Source organism: Tauraco erythrolophus, chromosome 9, assembly GCF_009769465.1.
Source record: "Tauraco erythrolophus isolate bTauEry1 chromosome 9, bTauEry1.pri, whole genome shotgun sequence".
In the NCBI taxonomy this organism is placed as follows: domain Eukaryota; kingdom Metazoa; phylum Chordata; class Aves; order Musophagiformes; family Musophagidae; genus Tauraco; species Tauraco erythrolophus.
Window position 1 is genome coordinate 23,875,771 of NC_141473.1, and position 18,493 is coordinate 23,894,263.

Below are 18,493 nucleotides of genomic sequence, written 5' to 3' on the forward strand. Positions count from 1 at the left end.
CTCTTGCACGGCCAAACTGGCCCTGGGTGCTCCCAGTGGTGGTCTCTCACAGGCCGCTGGCGGGACACCCAGCCAAGCGCACCGTGACCGGGGCGGGCTGGCGCTGAGCCGCCTCCGGCCGCGGTCGTGCTGCGGCGCAGCCCTCAGCCGGCGACAGAGCCGCTCCTGCGGCAAAACGCTGGGTCCCGCACGGCGAGAAAACGGCCCCCGCGGCTCTGCCCCCCGCCGCAGCGGCCCCGCAAGAGCCCTCCCGCCCCGCTCGGGGCTGCCCTGGGCCCGAGGGGAGCGCACAGCGCCCGCCGGGCAGGCACGGCTCCGGGCTCGGCGCCCTGGCGACGGCCGATTGCCGGAGCGGCAGCTGGTCCCCGCCGGCCCCTCGGGCCGGGCCGGGCCGGGCCAGACCGCCCCCGCCGCCGCGGACACCGGCGCAGCGACACCGCGAAGCAGAGGAACGCGCGGCGACACGGCCGCCGTCCGGGCCCGCGGTGACGTCAGCGCCCACCGGCGGAGGGGGCGCGCGCGCTCCTCACCGCACGGCGCCTGCGCTACATCCGGGGCCGCCGGGTGGGGCGCGGTGGCGGCCGGGGGTTGGCGGGGAGTGCGGACGTGGCAGGCAGCGGGCGGGGGAGCGGCGCTTCCGGGGGAGCGGCGGGCCCGGGAGCCGGAAGTGGGCCCGGCAGCGGCGCCGGGAGCGGCGGGCAGCGGTGGTGAGTGAGGCCGCGGAGCGGTTCGGAGGGGGTACCGGGCCTGCCCGGTGGTAGCCGCGCAGGTGCTCGGGGCGGGCGGGCGGCTGGCACCGTGCCTGGTGGGGGCCCGAGCCTGAGGCGCCGCCGCCGCTTCCTTCCCCGCCAAGGGGTTGAGGCCTGACGGCGCCCGGCCGGGTGGCGTGTCGGGCCCACCGTGCCTGCGCGTCACGCCTGGCCTCTGCGGGGGCCTGCTTCTTCCCCGGTAACATGCCTGGGCGGGAGCGCCCGGCGCCGCCGCTGGCCCGGCCCGCCGGGTTCCGGTCTGTGGGGTTGGGGCTGGCTGTCGGCGGGGCCTTCTTCTCCAGAGCATAGGCTGCTCCCAGGGAAGCCGTCGGCGTCCCGGTGCGGTGCGGCTAGTCGCGTGGGCTACGGGTCGGGACGTCGCTCTCTCCTGGAAAGCCGAGCGTTTTTTTTCGGCCTGGGTGCGCTGTGAGGCAGATACCCCCTCTGCAACGTCCCTAATCTCTTGTAACCCGCGGATCCTTCCCCCGGTGTTTGCGTTGTGCCGTTCAAGCTTCCATTCATTCGAGGCTTGTAAAAGACGGTCGTCTGATGCAGAGACTCGGTGACTGAGTTTGGTTGGATTTGGTAGTGAAACTTTGCCATTGTCTGCCTATGGCTTTAAAAAAAATGGAAGGAGGAAAGGAATGGAGATGGCTTGACCGAAATACAAGTGTAGTCTTGAAAAAGTGATTATGTGACTCTTACTTTCCATGTAGATTGTGCTTTAAGCTTGTTTGTTTTCTATCGTTGGAGTTTACTTTCACTCTTTATGAGCAATGCTTTTTGGAGTAGAGCGAAGGTTTGTTTCATTTCTTTTTATTCTTGGTATGTACTTGGGTATTTTTCAGTATATGTGTGTGGTGTTTTAGCTCTGAAATCTTTATCACTGAGACTTCACAAAACTGTCCAAACTGGGCCTGCTTAGTAACTGTCACACTGTAGTTGAAGTCCTGTTTAAACTTTCTGGCTGATGGAAATGGTTGCTGAAACACAGGTGATTTGCTTACACCCACATCAGAAGTTATCTGTCAGAGTTAACATTTATGCATTCACGTTAAAATATGGATTTTTTTCAGTTTAGTATTCAGTGTTGATTTTTAGTTATTAATGGGGTAGTTCCATAAAAATATTTCTAGATCCTCTTTTGTTCACAGGGTTCTTTCAAAAGCTGGTAAAGCTGACTAGAGGGGAATGTCAGAGAGAGAGAGAGAGACATTGCCACCTGAGCCGTAACATGCAATGTCTTTTTGTTGTTGTTTACAAGCAGTGTAAAGTCACACCACTAGGATGGGAGGTGACTCGGTGATGATTTTGTCCTAAAGTCGTTTATTCGTATGAAATAAATAAATAAAGTCTGTTTATTCGTATGAAGTTGTCCCGAGTAGGTTCAGGAAACTTTGGTTTTAAACTCCCCACCCAGTAGAGTAGGTGTTCTGGTTATGGGGTGAATAGAAATATACATGACTTAAAACTCCTGAGCCTCTATCTTTAGAGGAGAATTACCTTCAATCGTATTTATACACTGTCTGTGGAAGCATAAGCATTTCTATTCATTTTTGTGTGGAAAAGGTTCTTGCTTCTGGAACTATGCTTTTCTGCTTGAAGCTGTACCACTCAGGGTTCTTTTTTTTCCATAGGCAAACTGTGAAGTGGACATTGATATAAGGAATATTTCTTCTTAATATGGAATTTAATGTCTGGGACACTTGCTACAGGTTCTAATTTCATGACTGAAAGTTGAGTTATAGCAGTCAACAGATGTCTAAAGGATTATTTCTTTAATGAGTTATTTGATGCTTGTACCTCTTTGAATGTCTTCTGCTACTGTAGGACTATATTTTCTTCCCACAAGACTTATCAGAAGGAGGGTCAAAAATCCAAGAAAGAATTGATGGTTGGCTAAGGAAGGGCAAGGTACAAAGAGTGACTAAAAGTGATCAACAACAAGGTCTCCACAGAAGAGAGAAGGTGGATGTTTCTTGTTCTTTAGGTTTGCAGAGCTTTATTAGTGACAAGTTGTGAAGATGGAGGTTGTTCTTATGTGTTCGGCAAGATTCATTGTTAACATAAAAAGGACTAAAAGACTAATAAGTGTAAACTGGGCAGTATGCCTTAGGAAAAGATAATTCTGAGCTTTTTTGTTTCTTGTGAGTGATGGGAATTGCGTAATACATGTTTGTGTAGAGGAAAGCAGAGTTCAAAAACTTTGGATGAAAGATGGTCAGTGTTACAACATATGTGAAGCAAACTTAAACTTGTTTAGCATTATAACTTGTATTTTAGTCTTATGGATGAATAAGAATATATTCTTCCTTCTGGCCTCTTCTCTAAACTTTAAACTACTCTTATAACTTTTCCTAATCAATTATACTTGTGCAAAGCTCACAGAAATGAGTCAGATTACTTCACATGTTGTAACATGTATGTGGAGGTTACATGAGAGAACCTTTCACTGTCGTTTTGTCGATGTCATATTTTCAATGACTTGCCTCCACACAGTTGCTCTTCAGAAGAAATCCCCATAACTAGGCATTTTTGAAATCTTTTCTTAGAGCTTTATTACAGAGACAGAGATGTAAATCAGTCTCAAAGGGAGGCCTCAGTCACATTTTGTACTTCTTGTTGACCTCAGTAAAAATCTGGTGGTGGTGGAAGGGGTTGGAAATAGTTGGTAGGTTTAAGGTTAGGTCAAGACTAAGCTTTTATTTTGTATTCAGTTTTTAACCACTTTCACTTTTTTGTGACCTGTATGTTGTATTTTGCCTTGCCTAAGATGATGAATCAGCCTAACAAAACAGAGTTTAGTGTCGTGCTTTTTTAGAAGAACATAGAAGTGATCACACCTTAGATGCGAACCGTGATTTTTATGTCTTGAAGCCTGAAAGACCTCTTTGAAACAGCCCAGGGAAGACTGGGCTACAAAAGTCTGCTTCAGTACCTGTTGTGTCAAGAAGTTCTAGCAGCTAATTCTATCCTTTCTTCTCCTGAAAGTGTCTTCCGTGAAAATATTGTGGCTTTTGGACTTTCACTGACATTAAATTGTAAAGTTTCATTTTGAAAGCTATGTCTTATACCTCTCAAGAACTGTTAAAACAGATATTTCTAGCGGTGTCTCAAAATGCATAGATGAAGAAAATATTACTTGTGGTGTGACAAGTTGAGAACCTGCTGAGGTGGAAAGGCAGAGCACCACAAAAATGGAACTGAATTTGGAGGGTTGGTTCTAGTAATGCCATTTGGATTAATTTGGACAAATGCATGAGAGGCGTTTGTTATAATGGCCTGTGTGCTTCCAGATCAGTTGTCGGTCTCTTCCAGGATATGAGCTTCTCTTCCAGGATTTTCTGTAGAAAAACAAAATAGGAGTTGCTTTTATCTGAGGAGGATCAAGCGTTCCATGAGTGCTTGTAGAAAACCTAGTCCAGCTGTAACTGCAACAAAAGCAAGGATGTCTGCCTTTCAGAACAGTGTTCTTAGCTCCATAGTCTAGGTCTTTATAAGAATGGCTTAGCTTTGCTGCTTCTTCAGAAGACACTATAGATAATAGTCTGAATTGTTCTCTAAGGATGCTGATAGTCTGCTGCTGTCTCATTGTTCGGAAATGGTTTTGATTGGTGTTCAGAAACTAAATATACATGTTTCCTTCAGTTTCAGTGTAATATAGGAAGCCTTGCTGTTGTCATTTAAAAAAAAATTAAAATTTTTTTTAAGGCTCAGGCTCCCTCAGAAACTGAAACAAACAAGACTTTCATTCCTCTGCGACCAGTAAAAAAGGCACAAGCATCATTCTGAAGGAAGGTAATTTTGCTGTATATGTTTCCTTTAGAAAGTGATCAAGAACTGATGAGATCAAGCTTTTTGGTTTCAAAAGGGAATTAACTGTGAATGCAGACCATTAAAGATGATGAATATGCAGTTTTCAGTGATTTGGGAGATTTGATGATTGAAACAAGCGCATATGAATCACTGTTTTTTTTTTTAAAAAAAAAAACATAGGCAAGTAAAAACTGCACTGCAGCCTTTATTTGGATACTAAGGAACCTGGAAACTATTGAAAAAGTTGAAAGACCACCCCCTCCAGGATTACTGTGTATTTTTATCCCATCAGTTCATTGCTGGTTAGCACTGGTTGTCTTGTGTAACAGTGTTCCAGCATGAATTTTAGCTGTGTAACTATTTTGACCAAAACTTCCATGGTCAACCGCCTTTGTAGAGAGGAATAGAAAACAGCACAGAGTGACTGCTTTGTGCTTTGTAAGAAAATTGTTCGTTATTTTTAGTAACGACCACTTGTTGTCATAGTATTTTCCCGATAGCATGAGTCCAGCTTATTTGATCTTTGTGTATTGTAGCTGCTGAGTAGTAATGTGATGTTTGACAATGTGTTTTAATATTATATTTAACTTAGTTTTGGTAATATGTTACTACATGCAAAGGACTATCCTCGATATTTTTGTGAAGTGAAACAGCTTGTTTTCTCTATTTCTCCCTATCTGATGGTTTTGGGTTTTTTTTCTTCATGTCATAAGACAGAGAACATAAAATTCTCTTCAAGTGACCAGGTTCTAATTTACATGTGTTTTTTGAGTGGAGACAAAATGAATGCTGTTTAATACAAGTGACTTGTACTGAGGGAGAAGGAAAATGGACTCATTCAGTGACAACTGTCTTCCGGCTTCTCAGAGGTGGATACTCTTGGCCCTGCCCTTTGTGGTATTGCACATCAGTGATGAGGAAGCATGCCACTAGCCTTACATTTAGAGCAAGTCAAGCAACCGAAACAATGAAGCAGCCTTGTCTGCAACTTTGACACCGAGCTTAGTCTCGAGTCTTATCCCTCCTTTCCACCTCCCTCCTCAACCCTCTGTCAGTATGGAGCAAGCATCAGCTTGTGCTGTGGTGATTAGCCTGTGCTGGCTGCCACATGGGCTAGCTAAAGGTCTGAGGTATATCTACCTTTCAGTTAGTACACTTTGAGTTATAACCACCTCTTTCGTGTAGCTACTTTTTCCATAGAAAGTGTAGGAAATTACCTCAAAACTCTTGTCCTTTGTAAGACTTGCATTAAATGAGCTTACCTCTTGGTAAGTATTGGTCAGTATTATTGCGGAGAGGGCAACAAGCCAGCAGATATTACCGGCTCAAGTGGGCAGTACTGATGTTCACATGCAGGAAGGGTGAAGAGAGAATAGTGAAAGATGATCAGGTAAGATGTACAGAGTATATTCACATCATTAAGTCAGAAGTAGTTTACAAGGGATGTGCTTGAGTCCTTGCCCTGTCATGCTTAAAAAAAAAAAAAAAAAAGGAAAAAAAGCATGAAAGACTGATCTTCTCCTGCCCTGTAGTAATTCCTTGTTCAAACATTAGATCTTTTCAGGGATTTCTGTAGGTGTAACTTGTGAAGTTTATCTTAACGATTATAGCTCAGGAGGTGTCCTGCAGGATGCTGCTACTTTGCCTGCAGCTCTCCTTGGGAGAAGGACCTGTTTGTAGCAGCAGTGACTAGAAGCCAAGTTCCTCGTGCACAATCCAATAAACAGTAGTCAGGGACAGGAAGAAGAGAAAGCAACTCTCCTTCCTTGGCAGAAGCGCTGCCTGAATGTTCCAAGATGTGCAGTCTTCTCACCACATTCTCCCTTCCCTTTACCTCCACCTTTGCAGGAGGAACTCTCCTGCTTTACTGTTTGCACTGAACAGAAGGTGGTTGGGGGTGGGTCTGTGATTGCAGTGGTTGCGTTCGTGGGGAGGAAGAGGTTAACCTTCAGGGGAACTTGGGAAGGCAGCAGATCCCAAAGTCCAAATTTCCTGATCCCATGACTGCTCAGGTTAGACTGTTCTGCAGAACTGAGTCAAAGGTGGTGTGGGAAACCAGAATCTTTAGCAGTGATGCTCTTGCTGTCATGTTTATCATGTGTAATCATCTCTAGAAACAGTGCAGACTGATAAAAAAAAAATCTGTCATGCTGTTCTAAGCTGTTGAAAATGACATTGTTACTTTCAAAAGCAATTTACCTTTAAATATTTAAGACAATTTATTTTTCTAAACAAAAGCCTTATTAGCTTTATACTATTTGAAGAACAAAAATATAAAACTTCATTCATTTCCCTTCATATAAAGTTTAATATCTAATTTCAGAGTAAGCGTTAGCACTCTTAGTATTGACATTTGTCATATTTACGAGTTATTGGAGGTTAAATGAGGTATGTATGTATTATGCTAGCTTTCTTCTGTAAATAATTAGATTGCTCTGTTGTGATATATGTATTTTGCCTTTATTATATATATGAATATGAAAGAATGTATTTCTGTGTGGATGGTTCTTACAGAGCTGTAGTTATTTTAGTACTCTTGCTGTACAACTGTTGTTTCAGTTGTTGAAATAATTCTTTAATGTTATATTTTTGGTGATGTGAAGAACCAACCTTAGCATTGGTTGACATACTCTGATCAATGTATAGGCAAAACAGCTCGAGTGTTATCCGCTTGAGTTAAGCTGTAGATTCCTTACTGGGATTTGCCTCAACTGGCTGATGGCTGTTGCAGCTGTGTCTCCTCGGTGTTAAAATTTACTGTGTATCTTTAACGCACAAGTTCGTTGTAAGATTTGGAGCAAAATATGAGGGCAAAATTAGTTATTTACTTCACCTTAACTTTGCATTTTTATATAAACTGCAGTCTTTTAATTAAAAAAAATAATTTCTTTAAACACAGTACTAGTGTACATAGTCTTAGCTGAAGAGGGTGACAGTGACATATGGAGCATCCAAAGGAGTATAGGGGGTGGAAACCCATATGTGAGAACCTCATGAAGTTCAACAAGGCCAAGTGCAAGGTCCTGCATGTGGGTCGGGGCAATCCCAAGCACAAGTACAGGCTGGGCGGAGAATGGATTGAGAGCAGCCCTGAGGAAAAGGACTTGGGAGTGCTGGTGGATGAAAAGCTCAACATGAGCCGGCAATGTGCACTGGTAGCCCAGAAAGCAAATCGTATCCTGGGCTGTATCAAAAGAAGTGTGGCCAGCAGGTCGAGGGAAGTGATTCTGCCCCTCTACTCTGCTCTCATGAGGCCTCACCTGGAATACTGCGTTCAGCTCTGGAGTCTCCAACACAAGAAGGACATGGAGCTGCTGGAACGAGTCCAGAGGAGGGCCACGAAGATGATCCGAGGGCTGGAACACCTCTGCTATGAAGACAGGCTGAGAGAGTTGGGGCTGTTCAGCCTGGAGAAGAGAAGGCTCCAGGGTGATCTTATAGCAGCTTTCCAGTACCTAAAGGGGGCCTACAGGAAAGCTGGAGAGGGACTTTTTACAAGGGCATGTAGTGATAGGACAAGGGGCAATGAATTTAAACTGAAAGAGGGGAGATTTCGATTAGATATAAGGAAGAAATTTTTTACGTTGAGGGTGACGAGGCACTGGAAGAGGTTGTCTAGAGAAGTTGTGGCTGCGCCATCCCTGGAAGTGTTCAAGGCCAGGTTGGATGAGGCTTTGGGCAACCTGGTGTAGTGGAGGATTTCTCTGCCCATGGCAGGGGGGTTGGAACTAGATGATCTTTGTGGTCCCTTCCAGCCCTAACCATTCTATGATTCTATGAAAATATCTTTGAGTAATAGACTATGAGGGAACCTCCTGCCTGTGAAGTCATCTCCTTGGCTTTCCACAACTCAAGGGCTCTGGCTTATCTGCCTGCTTGGTATAGCAGTATTGTAAGAATTGCCTGCTGGGTTTGGGGTCTCCCCATGTCATTTCCATTTTTGTCTTTCTACAGTTAGTTAGAGGAATTGGGAATCTGTCTGTTAAAGCAAGATTTCTTGCATAACTTTGCTAAGAAACATCTCTTCTGTCTCTGATGCTCTGTTTCAGGTCTTAAACTTTTGTATAACTCCTTTAGTGACATCTTTGCCTGTGATGCTTTCCATTTTGAACGTCTTTAGTAGGTGAACATGCTGCTTTTGCAATATCTTAGTTTTCTGAAATTTATGTACATAAATGACTAAATCATTTATTGTTTTTTTAAAAAAAGGCAAAAAACCCTTATATTGGTCCTGTTCTGGATTCTGTCAAATGCATGAAGAAGCAGCCTTTGTGAATGGTGAAGCGTGTGTTGCTTGTAGTGAGGAAGCATGATCAGGTAGCCTAACATAGAGATGAAAGCTGAACTTGTTCACTATTATTGAAGTGTTATGTTAAGGAATCTGTCATCTGTGTAATGAAATCTGTTTTCTCTTGGTCTGATGTTCTGTGAGGTGGAAGTAGTTCGTAAGGTGTCTCAGGAAACTTGATAATCGTCTGCTATGGAATGGCAAATTATGATTATTTTTTCCTAAGATGATTATCAGAAGTCTAACCAGGATGAAGCAGTGAAAAAGTTGATTAGAAAGCATAGTTTCTGAAAATATTGTTTTCTAACTAGCTCTTGTAAAGCATTTATCTTACTTGAAAAAATTGCTGCACAAGAGTAGATTACCGTTGATGTTTTACTTTCCCTAGTATCTCAGGAGCTCTTATTTCTGTGAAAATAGCAGAGAAGTTGGCCGGTTTGGTTTTATGTCTGCTAAAAGCCGTTTTTCCCCCCCTTTTTGCAGGTGAGATTAGTTTGGGGATGTGAATACAATGAGTGTAAACCAGCAAGCTCACACAGGGCCTCCTTACGGGCAACCTCAGCCTGGATATCAGGGATACCAGCAGCCTGCCTACGGAGGACAGCCATTGCCAGGGGTTCCTCAATCGCAATATGGAGCTTATAATGGTCCGATGCCAGGATATCAACAGCCAGTCCCTCCACAAGGTACTTCTCAGTCAAAACGTAATGATTGAAAACCTGTGAATTGTTGCGTGAATTCTTCTTTATGTTTCCTACTGTTAATCTTTATTTTGTGGTAGCAATTATATTTTCTTCTGTATGTAGCTTACAGGATGTTAAAAATTGTGTTCTTCCTGTACATTCTGAGGTTATTGTTCTGTCATTTGTCCATTTTACTAGGGTTTACTCTTTTTCTAATAGCTTGTAAAATTATCGTGTTGAGAAGCACAGCCTGCTTTTTTCTCTGTCTCTGCTGCCATGGTACTGAAGCACCTGGCTAGGACAGTCTTCCTCATGAGGTTATGTTGAGGTGCAGCAGTTAGGGACTCCTAACAGATTTATAATTGGGACTGCCTTACATTGTTATGTAGAAAGATCTGCACTCCGTCCTGAAAGCTTAAGACATGCAACTGCAGGCAGAAAGCGTATTTGGAGCTATTTTCTCTAATGCCTTTAAAATCAATGGAAAGTTTGTGGATATGTGGCAAGCTAATGTGTTCCAGAATTTCTCTGGTTCTGCAGGATCATATCACTTTTTGATTTTGTTTGGTTAAAAAACAAACAAAACCTCCACAAACCCCCCAAAATTATTAAAGAACTTTAGGAGTCTTTGTTTCTGAGTATCTGAATTGCTTTGCGAGATTAATAGTGACTTTAAGATCTGAAATATAGTGGAGAAAATGCTATTGCTTTGAGTAGAAATACTTCTGCCTTTCAGAATCCTGTGGATGAATTCAGTTCTGCTGAGATAAGCACAGCACGAACTTCCATTCCGAAATGCTTGTTTAGGTTTCAGAGCGGTATTCTGAAGTGAAGAACGTGCTAATCATGCTAATGGTCTCTGTGTTATTCTCCCCTCCAAGTACATCTTGAATTTTTTTGCAACTTCTTGCATTTTAAACCAAACTCAGTGAGAAGGATAGAACAGACGAAGTGCCTATGGTTGTCTTGAAACTAACAGAAGTGGGAGACTGACATTTGGGAGCTGAATAGTTACCCTGTTGGGTTTTTTGTCTGGAGTTAGCAGGTTAGTGGAGTAGAAGAGTTAGTGTGGTGTGCTACAGAATGGGTTATTCAATTGCTTCATCTTCCTTTTCTTTCCGTAATCCTCTTCCTCGGCTCCTCTCAATAAATCTCTTCCACCAGCACTTTTAATCTGTGAGTTTTGAACTAATTTCACAGAGTTTAAATTCCTATAAAAGTAATGAAAAACAGCACTGGGTAGAGGAGGGAAATCCTGCTTCCTGGGGAGACAGAGGCAGAGCTTAGCCATTGAGCGCTCTGTTGTTGGCTGCTCAATGTAGCCATTGACTAACTCTAGTATTTCCTGTCCCATGGGAGGAATAGGGAGAAATTGGACTTGCTTCAGTGAAGGAGATAAGGAGATTCAAGAAGGACAAAGATTACTACAGATTTGCTGGAAAAGTTTCATCTGTGCAGCTATTTATAGAAAGCAGGTTTTGACTGTTGGCAGTATGAAGAATGTTTATGATGTTTGTGAAAAGAAACTGATGAGCATCTTCCATCAGATGCTTCAAGAATTATTTGCAAGTTTGAAAAGCATTTCTTTTTAAGGGAACTAAATTTTTTCCTTATGAATTATTTCTGGTTTGCCATTTTTAGTTTCAGAACAACAGAAATGTGGTTCATGACAGCTCAGTAACGACATATCTAGGAAGCTTGATAACATGCACATGGACTTATGCAGATTAAAAATACAGCTTTTGTTTGTGCCAGTAATGATTGAAATGGATAGTGTCACACTGAGGACAACAAGCTGATCTCATTTGAACAAAAAAAAGTGTATTGCACTACTCTTAAGTAGTGTCTCATGTACTTTATTGATAATATTAGGTGAAGGCCACCCTTGTGGAGCTTTCTCTTCTGTCTTTTCTTCTGAAACCATCCTTCCTAGACTTAGCAGGCTGTACTAAGGAAATCTCAGTTACTAAGTTGTGTGTTTTGGTCCTGTTACTGTAAATCCAGGATTCCTATCTTTAGAAGGAAGGAACGTGAAATTCAGAGCACTAACGCAACAGCCAGAAATTGTCCTGTTAGTAGCTGCTGTGTATGACATCCAGGTGGAAAAAAGTGGCAGACAATGCATTATCAAAGAGAGTAGACAGGTGACAGTGAAGATAGTGACAGCTATCCATTCTACCCCAATCTCCAACACATGTTTAGTGCAGGTCATTGTAGCAAGACCTGTTGTAGCTGCATAACATAGAGAGAATTCATTTCAGAGGCACTAGGGTGACAGGAATTAAATGAACACTGAGAGGTGAAAGGAAAACTGCCAGTCTTATTCTGTAATCTCAAAGTAGTTGTCTTGGGGATTTATTTTAAAAATAACAATAAAATTGCTTGGAGGACTGAGTGGAGAAGTTTTGGAAGCAGGTGCCGTCCTCAGTCAGTGAGTCTTTGGCATCCGATTTATGTGACAAACCCTAGCTCTAACTAATGGAAACATGGGAATGCTGAGTCAGTGATGCTAGTCTTGCTTGGCACCAGAAGTGTATGGAGTACTGTGCTGCTAGCTGAAAAGAGCTGTTTCTTGCTATGCGAATGTTGAAAGAACTGGGACAATTTTGCACCAATCTTTCAGTCTGTCTATTCGGTTTCCTTCTGATGAGATCATGCATTGAAAGTGCAAACACAACTATCTGAATTCCAGTAACAATTAGGCTGCTGCTGGATTGTTTTACATAGACTCAGTTTACAATACTATTAACACTTGTACTAATGATAATATATGAACTATGTTGGTAATATATGTTGTACGTGGTAGAACAGTGAGAGGAAGGATAGCTTAAGGAATAATGTGATAAATGTGATGTGGATTTTATGCATGTGGTATTTTCTGCTCTGCAGGCTGTCCTTGACGTTGGAGACACTGTCTCTTGGTCTTTCTCTCAGGCTTGAATTACTGGTGTATTCTGTCTTTCTAGGTTACTTTCCTTCCTTGGGGTTCCCTTCAAAGGGCTCTCCTGTATCGCTCAACTCTGATACTTCTTCTCTTGCACCTAATTTCATAGGTAAATGATGTCCCTTCTGTGGGATTGTTTGTGCTGTGCTGCTTCTTCTGTGCCAAGTTCTCATTTAATATGGATATTTATCTCAAAGGTGTGGGTACCTGATTATTCAGGCAGAGGTGGATGGGACACTTCCTAATCTATTTGTGGGCAGCACTCCATAAATAGGATGTGAAGAAATAATCCTAGTAGAAATCCCTTATGCCTGCAGATTCATAGATAAAACCTGACTAATGTTTTCTGAAGACTGATTTGAAAACCTTAATTGGCCCATTCAAGTTTTGTCAGGGAGAATCCTTAGTTTAAAAGAATGCCATCTCCCGCTTGAGAGGGAACTAAAATGTGACATTTGAAATTATAGCGTTACCGTGAAGAAATGAAAAATCTCCTCAAGCACCAAGAGACTGTTATTTGAAGTCATGAGATATTTGTAACTTATGCTTTCATTTAAGGGGAAAAAAGAAGTTTTTAGCTTCCTTGCCTATAGCATAGAAACCAAATATATGTTAGGAATAATTATGATTCCAAAAGCTGTGGCTTGAAGAAGGAAATACTTTTGCAAAGCTAGCAATCAAGATGTAAGAATTAGAAACACTGCAAGAAATAATATTGTATTTTTCCTTCTTTCCAACTAGTGGTATTTTGGAAGAGCTATTTCCAGCAGTGTCGATTTGTTTAGAAGAGTAGGGAGTCAGAACTGGGCCAAGACCGTATAGTCTGAGGACTTTGAGTAAAATCACAGGCATTTCCCTTTTTGCTGTAATCTACCTCCATTTTTAAGGTCTGTGATGAGTAAGAACGGTGTCTCAAAGGTGTTGAAGGGGAACTTCAGGATTCCTTAAGAGTAACGAATCTTAAAATAATAAACCACTAGATATTCATACCTGTTCAAGTGAATTTTTTTCAGTGGCTATTTGAGCAGTCTGTGGTAATGGTTACAGAAGTATATTTGTGACAAGAACTATAAGACGACGACTTCAGAAGCTTTTTCTGAAGTAAGCATGTATTTGTCAAATTGTATGCCTGTTAAAGTTGAGGGGGGGGGGGGGAAGTTAACTTAATGTAAAAAAAAAAAAGTGTAGAGTACCTCTAAGAATTGGATTAAATATGCTTTCAAAGGCAGAAGGTAACAATGCCAAACAGTTTACATGTACTATCAAAGGACAGAGACTCCAAAATAGGTGAAAGTATATCAAATTAACTGAAAAGGTATCACGAAAGACATTCAGAAATAGAAATATCATACAGCATAGTTAGAGATTGGGAAATGCTTAGCCAGAGGAACCGTAAGGTGAAGGTGCTGTAACAGTAGTTCAGAAAAGATGAGATTTAATGAGATGAAGGTGTATAAAACCAATAAATGTCTCTGGAAATAATTAAGTCCTAAGTCTCAAAATGAAGAACAAGAGGAGGTTTAGTAATAAAGAAAAAAGCCCCAAGAAATTACTGGTTATTTATACGAGATCTAGTTAATTCCTTTAATTTACATCCACAAGCTTACTAAGGATTGCATGTAGCAGATGAGATAAAAATATGAGTTGAAACCTCATGCTTTGGTGTATAAATTGAACTGTAGAATTGAGAAGTGGCTTCTCTTATTTCTTATTTTGTAACAGTTCCTCACAAGAAGGTTTTGGAACCCCTTTTAAACTTGTCATGCCGGTCACTGTCAGAGACACAAAAGTGTGTATGTACTGTCCTGGTCTCATGGAGCAGTTTACTTTATTTAGTCATCTCTATTTGATGATACCCCATACATAATATATATTCCCTTGTGGCTGACAGGCATGGTCCTGTGATTGTTCTAATTATCAGCATTTTTAACATAATGTTATTAAAATAGAAGTTTAGATTCTCTTTTTTTGGAAGTAGACACTGCAGTTGGTATTGTATCCAGCATTGTGTGGTCTGTGGAAAGTGTGAACACTTTTTTCTGAGGCAGATATGTTTGGGCTGTGACTGAATCAGCTCAGCCTGAAAGATGAGAAAGTATTTGTTGTTAGCCTCCAACCTTGAAAGTTTGGGAAGACCAGTCTGTGGAGGCCTTCATTATGTTGTATATAAAAGCAGTTAGTTAGATATAATTTTTGAAAACTGAATCTACTTACATAACCTACTTACCTTTCAAGTAGGGAAAATTGACCTGTAATGACATTAGTTTCCGTGTGAATAGTCTCCTTGGTCTGGATAAAAATAGTTAGACGTGGAGAGGGAAGAATTTAATACCTTACTGACAAGATAATGCTTTTTTCTTCATCAAAAGATGAAATTGTCTTTTTAAAGACCCTCCACAGTACATATTTTCTACTGGGTCTATGTGGAGATCATGACTAGTGATGCTAGCTAAAAATATTTGTGCTTTCAGTTTTGCTACTTCTAATATAGTTGTGTAAATTATTTGTTGCTCATGGAGTATTGATACATAAATTTGCCCACTGCTAAACTGTTTCTGCACTTTTTTTATTTCCTGGATTTTTCATGGTAGTTGGTTCAAGCCTTTGTTTCTGTGAGTAATTTGTGATTTTTTTTTTTTTTTTTTTCTCCTTATATCTGTAGGTTCTTTAAGAGCCCCTCCAACATCTGGAGCTCCACCTCCAGCCTCTGGAGCATCTCTTCCTTCTGGCCACCTGGCATACAGTCAGTTTGGACACGGAGATGTGCAAAATGGGATTCCAGCGTCAGCAGCCCCGATGCAGAGGTACATACAAGAAGAGCAAATAATATAGGTCTAGACCTTTTTAGGATCTAAACCAAACTAAATACTTTGTTTTTCCTGTGGTGGACATTGACTTTCTTTATTGCTTCCTTATTATTTTGAAACAACATCTTGCCATAGGGGTAGTTGTTAGACAATAAGAATCTCTGGAGATGAAAAACTTCTGGAAGGATATGAACAGATGTCAGTGGCTGATCAAAACCACTTGTCCTTCAAAGACTTTCTTTGTGGTAGTTATTTTCCCATAAGGAGTTTTCTTATGCCCATAATCTGTCTTGTTTTAAAACAATTGCATACACACAACCGTAGCATTTGATTCCTTAGCAATGTAAATGGATCTCTGTCTGGAGCATGTTGCTGCTCGTCATTACTGAGTAATTCCTTAGTATTGGTTCTAGGTCCTTTTCTGTCCATTATGGATCGCTGAGTTATCTTTGTCTAAAGCTCTTGGGCATCTTCTCCAGCAAGACATTGCCTTTACCTCTGTGCTGAAAGTGACAACAGTCCTCACTGCTTCATTCTGATTGCTGGTTGTGAGGGAAGGTGGTTTTTCATTTCCTTCCGGTTAAGCTCAGCACTGTCAGCTGGAGAGTCCAAATCCTTTGAGCAACAGAGCATTCTTACGTAGCTGTGCAGGCCTTAACTGTTGCTCTCGCCCTGTAGACTGCTGCAGTATTTCTGATTTCTTGTGATAACTATAACAGAATTAACAAAAAACCATGCTATAAATGTAGAATTTGTATTTTAAGAACTAATAGATATTTTTATAGAAGGGATCCATGCAGAACATGTAATTATTTTCCCAAAACTGAGCTACAGTGCTTTGTGTAAACAATTGAGATCCAGCTAGTGTTTGTGGTAGAACAGTTTTAAAAGACATAGAGAATTGTAACTGCTTGTATAATGGAGAATGCAGTAAAGTTTTCATCTTCCTTCTCAGGCCACCTGCTTCTCAGCCGTTTCTGCCAGGCTCAGCACCCACGCCCGTCAGCCAGACATCTACGTTCCAGCAATATGGTCCCCCCCCAGCCAGTGTACAGCACCTCAGCAATCACATGGCAGGGATGACAATTGGTAGTACTGCAGCCTCTGCTCCTCCCCCAGCTGGACTGGGCTATGGTGAGGTTTCCTGGCTGCAGAAATAATGCTATTGCTTTTCATTTATGCTAGTAATTTCATAAAAGACTTGCTCTTGTCAATGATTCATTACCGTATGGTGATGGGAATTCACTGGATGTTGACATCTGCTCGGTAGTTTCCTTGACTAATAAGATCATCATTGGGGAAAACAGAACTGAGACTATTGTAGGGGACAGTGTAGGAAGCACTGCAGGGCATGAGTACCAAAGAAAGTAATAATATTTCTCCTCAACTGAGTGATTCTTGGTGTGAAACACAAAAATAGTCTATCCCAAGGTGAGCTGTTGGAGATGCCTTGCCACTGTTGTGTAGCAGCCTAGTAGAAAAAAAAAAAGAGAAAGGGCTCAGTAAATCTCAAAGGGCAGAAATTACTCTGATTGTGAAAGGTTTTGCTGAAAGTTGAGAAGAAACTTACTTAAACAGTATAAACTGAGTTTAGATATTTTGTTCTATTGTATTAGATCTACAGTCTCACTGCTGTAGATTACAGAAGTTTTTTTTTTAAAATTGGAGACTAGAGATTTGTCTTCAGTATGTGTAAGCTGGTCTGAATACGCTTTGATTTTTTTTTTTTTTTTAATTGTTTGGGTGAAGTACTTTTTGACAAGCATCTCTCATACTCTGACACAGACTTTAGAGGAGTAGGGGATGCAGATTTCTCCAGCGTTTTGGCAATGTGCTTGTCGAAAATTATCCTCAGAAATAGTACAGTGATAAATACGGAAGATGTTAGCTCCATGCTATTAAAACCATGAAGCTCAAAACCGTTCTTGAGCTACAGGTTTCAACTTAGTGTGGAGTTTAAGATACAAACTTATTTCAGTTCAAGAAATCGATAGACAGACTTGTGGTTCTTTTGCATGCTCCTTGCTTTGCCCCTCTTTTCTGGCCCTGAATCCTGAAATGTGTTCTGATTTTGTAAAATAAGAAGCTTAGGCTTTGAGGGAGAGGACAATGAACTATCAAGTTTCAGATTGCTTGGAGGAGTTTCAGCTCTCTGATCGGTTTTGGAAGGTGTTCACTTAAGGTTTGTCTCTACTAGTACTGGCAAGTGTATTTGAAGATGAGTAGACCTATTTAGATGATCTAGAGCAAAGGGGGTTTTTTTTTGAATTTTAATTGTCCTGAGGATAGAAGAAAATGATGTTCTGTCTTCTTTTCTTCTTAATCAGGTCCCTCAACATCGGTTCCCCCAGTCTCAGGAAGCTTTAGTGCAACAGGATCTGGTCTCTACACACCTTACACTGCGAGCCAAGGACCCTCTCCTACCAGTGTGTCTCAGGGCCTTCCTTTGGCACAGTCTCCGTTTTCTGGTCAACCAATATCAGCACAGCGCCTGCCTACTCAAGTCCCTGGTTTTGCCCCACCTCCCTCTTCTACAGGGATTGGACCTTCCTCTTACCCTCCTACTACTGGTGCTCCAAGGCCACCTACCATGCCAGGCCCACCACTGCCTGGGCAGACAGTTGCTGGACCACCAACGTCCCAGCCTAATCATGTGTCCTCACCACCACCCCCATCAACTATGTCGGGGCCGCACCCTGGGCCTCCCATGAGTGGCCTCCATGTACCACCTCCTCCCACTCATCCTCCTCAACCAGGATACCAAATGCAGCAGAACGGTGGGTATTCCTAGTATAGAAATTGTAAGTTGTGTGTGTTCTTGGTGTGCTGCAAACTGAGAACTGGATTTCAGGTTTGTTACTTGCGGACTTCTGGCTGCACTTCAAAGGTTCCCTCTTGTTTCCCTGTGTTCATATCTGAAAGATAAATTCAAGATAAACAATAGGATGTGTCATTCTAAGATATTTGTCATACAGGTTTTAATCAGATATGTAACTAAAGGAATCCTAGCTTATTTGGCCAAAGAGTTGTTTAATGATTAGTGCCATAATACAAGAATTTATGATCAACATTTTATTATTAACTTTAATAATGTCTGCAACCTCATGTGTTCAAAAGTAGAGATTTGAAATCCTGAAAAGCCTTACGATTTTTTTCTTTAAATTGTGGCCAATGTGCACATACAATGTGTATGAGAGGAGTTCAAT

The 18,493-nt window shown here is 41.8% G+C and overlaps 1 protein-coding gene across 3 annotated transcripts in view; it reads left to right on the forward strand.

Annotated features, from left to right (window-relative positions):
* The first annotated feature begins 672 nt into the window (after positions 1-672).
* The window catches only part of SEC24C (SEC24 homolog C, COPII component), a 40,076-nt gene continuing 22,255 nt past the window's right edge, over positions 673-18,493 (forward strand). For 2 of the 3 annotated variants that reach the window (XM_086616464.1, XM_086616465.1), the window contains exons 1-5: positions 673-707; positions 9,337-9,539; positions 15,143-15,284; positions 16,243-16,421; positions 17,615-18,064. In XM_086616464.1, the coding sequence (XP_086472590.1) occupies positions 9,365-9,539; positions 15,143-15,284; positions 16,243-16,421; positions 17,615-18,064 (946 nt within the window). In that variant the 5' untranslated portion in view covers positions 673-707; positions 9,337-9,364. Of the gene's footprint in view, positions 708-9,336; positions 9,540-12,502; positions 12,590-15,142; positions 15,285-16,242; positions 16,422-17,614; positions 18,065-18,493 lie in introns of all 3 variants that reach the window. The other variant, XM_086616463.1, reaches the window with a different exon arrangement.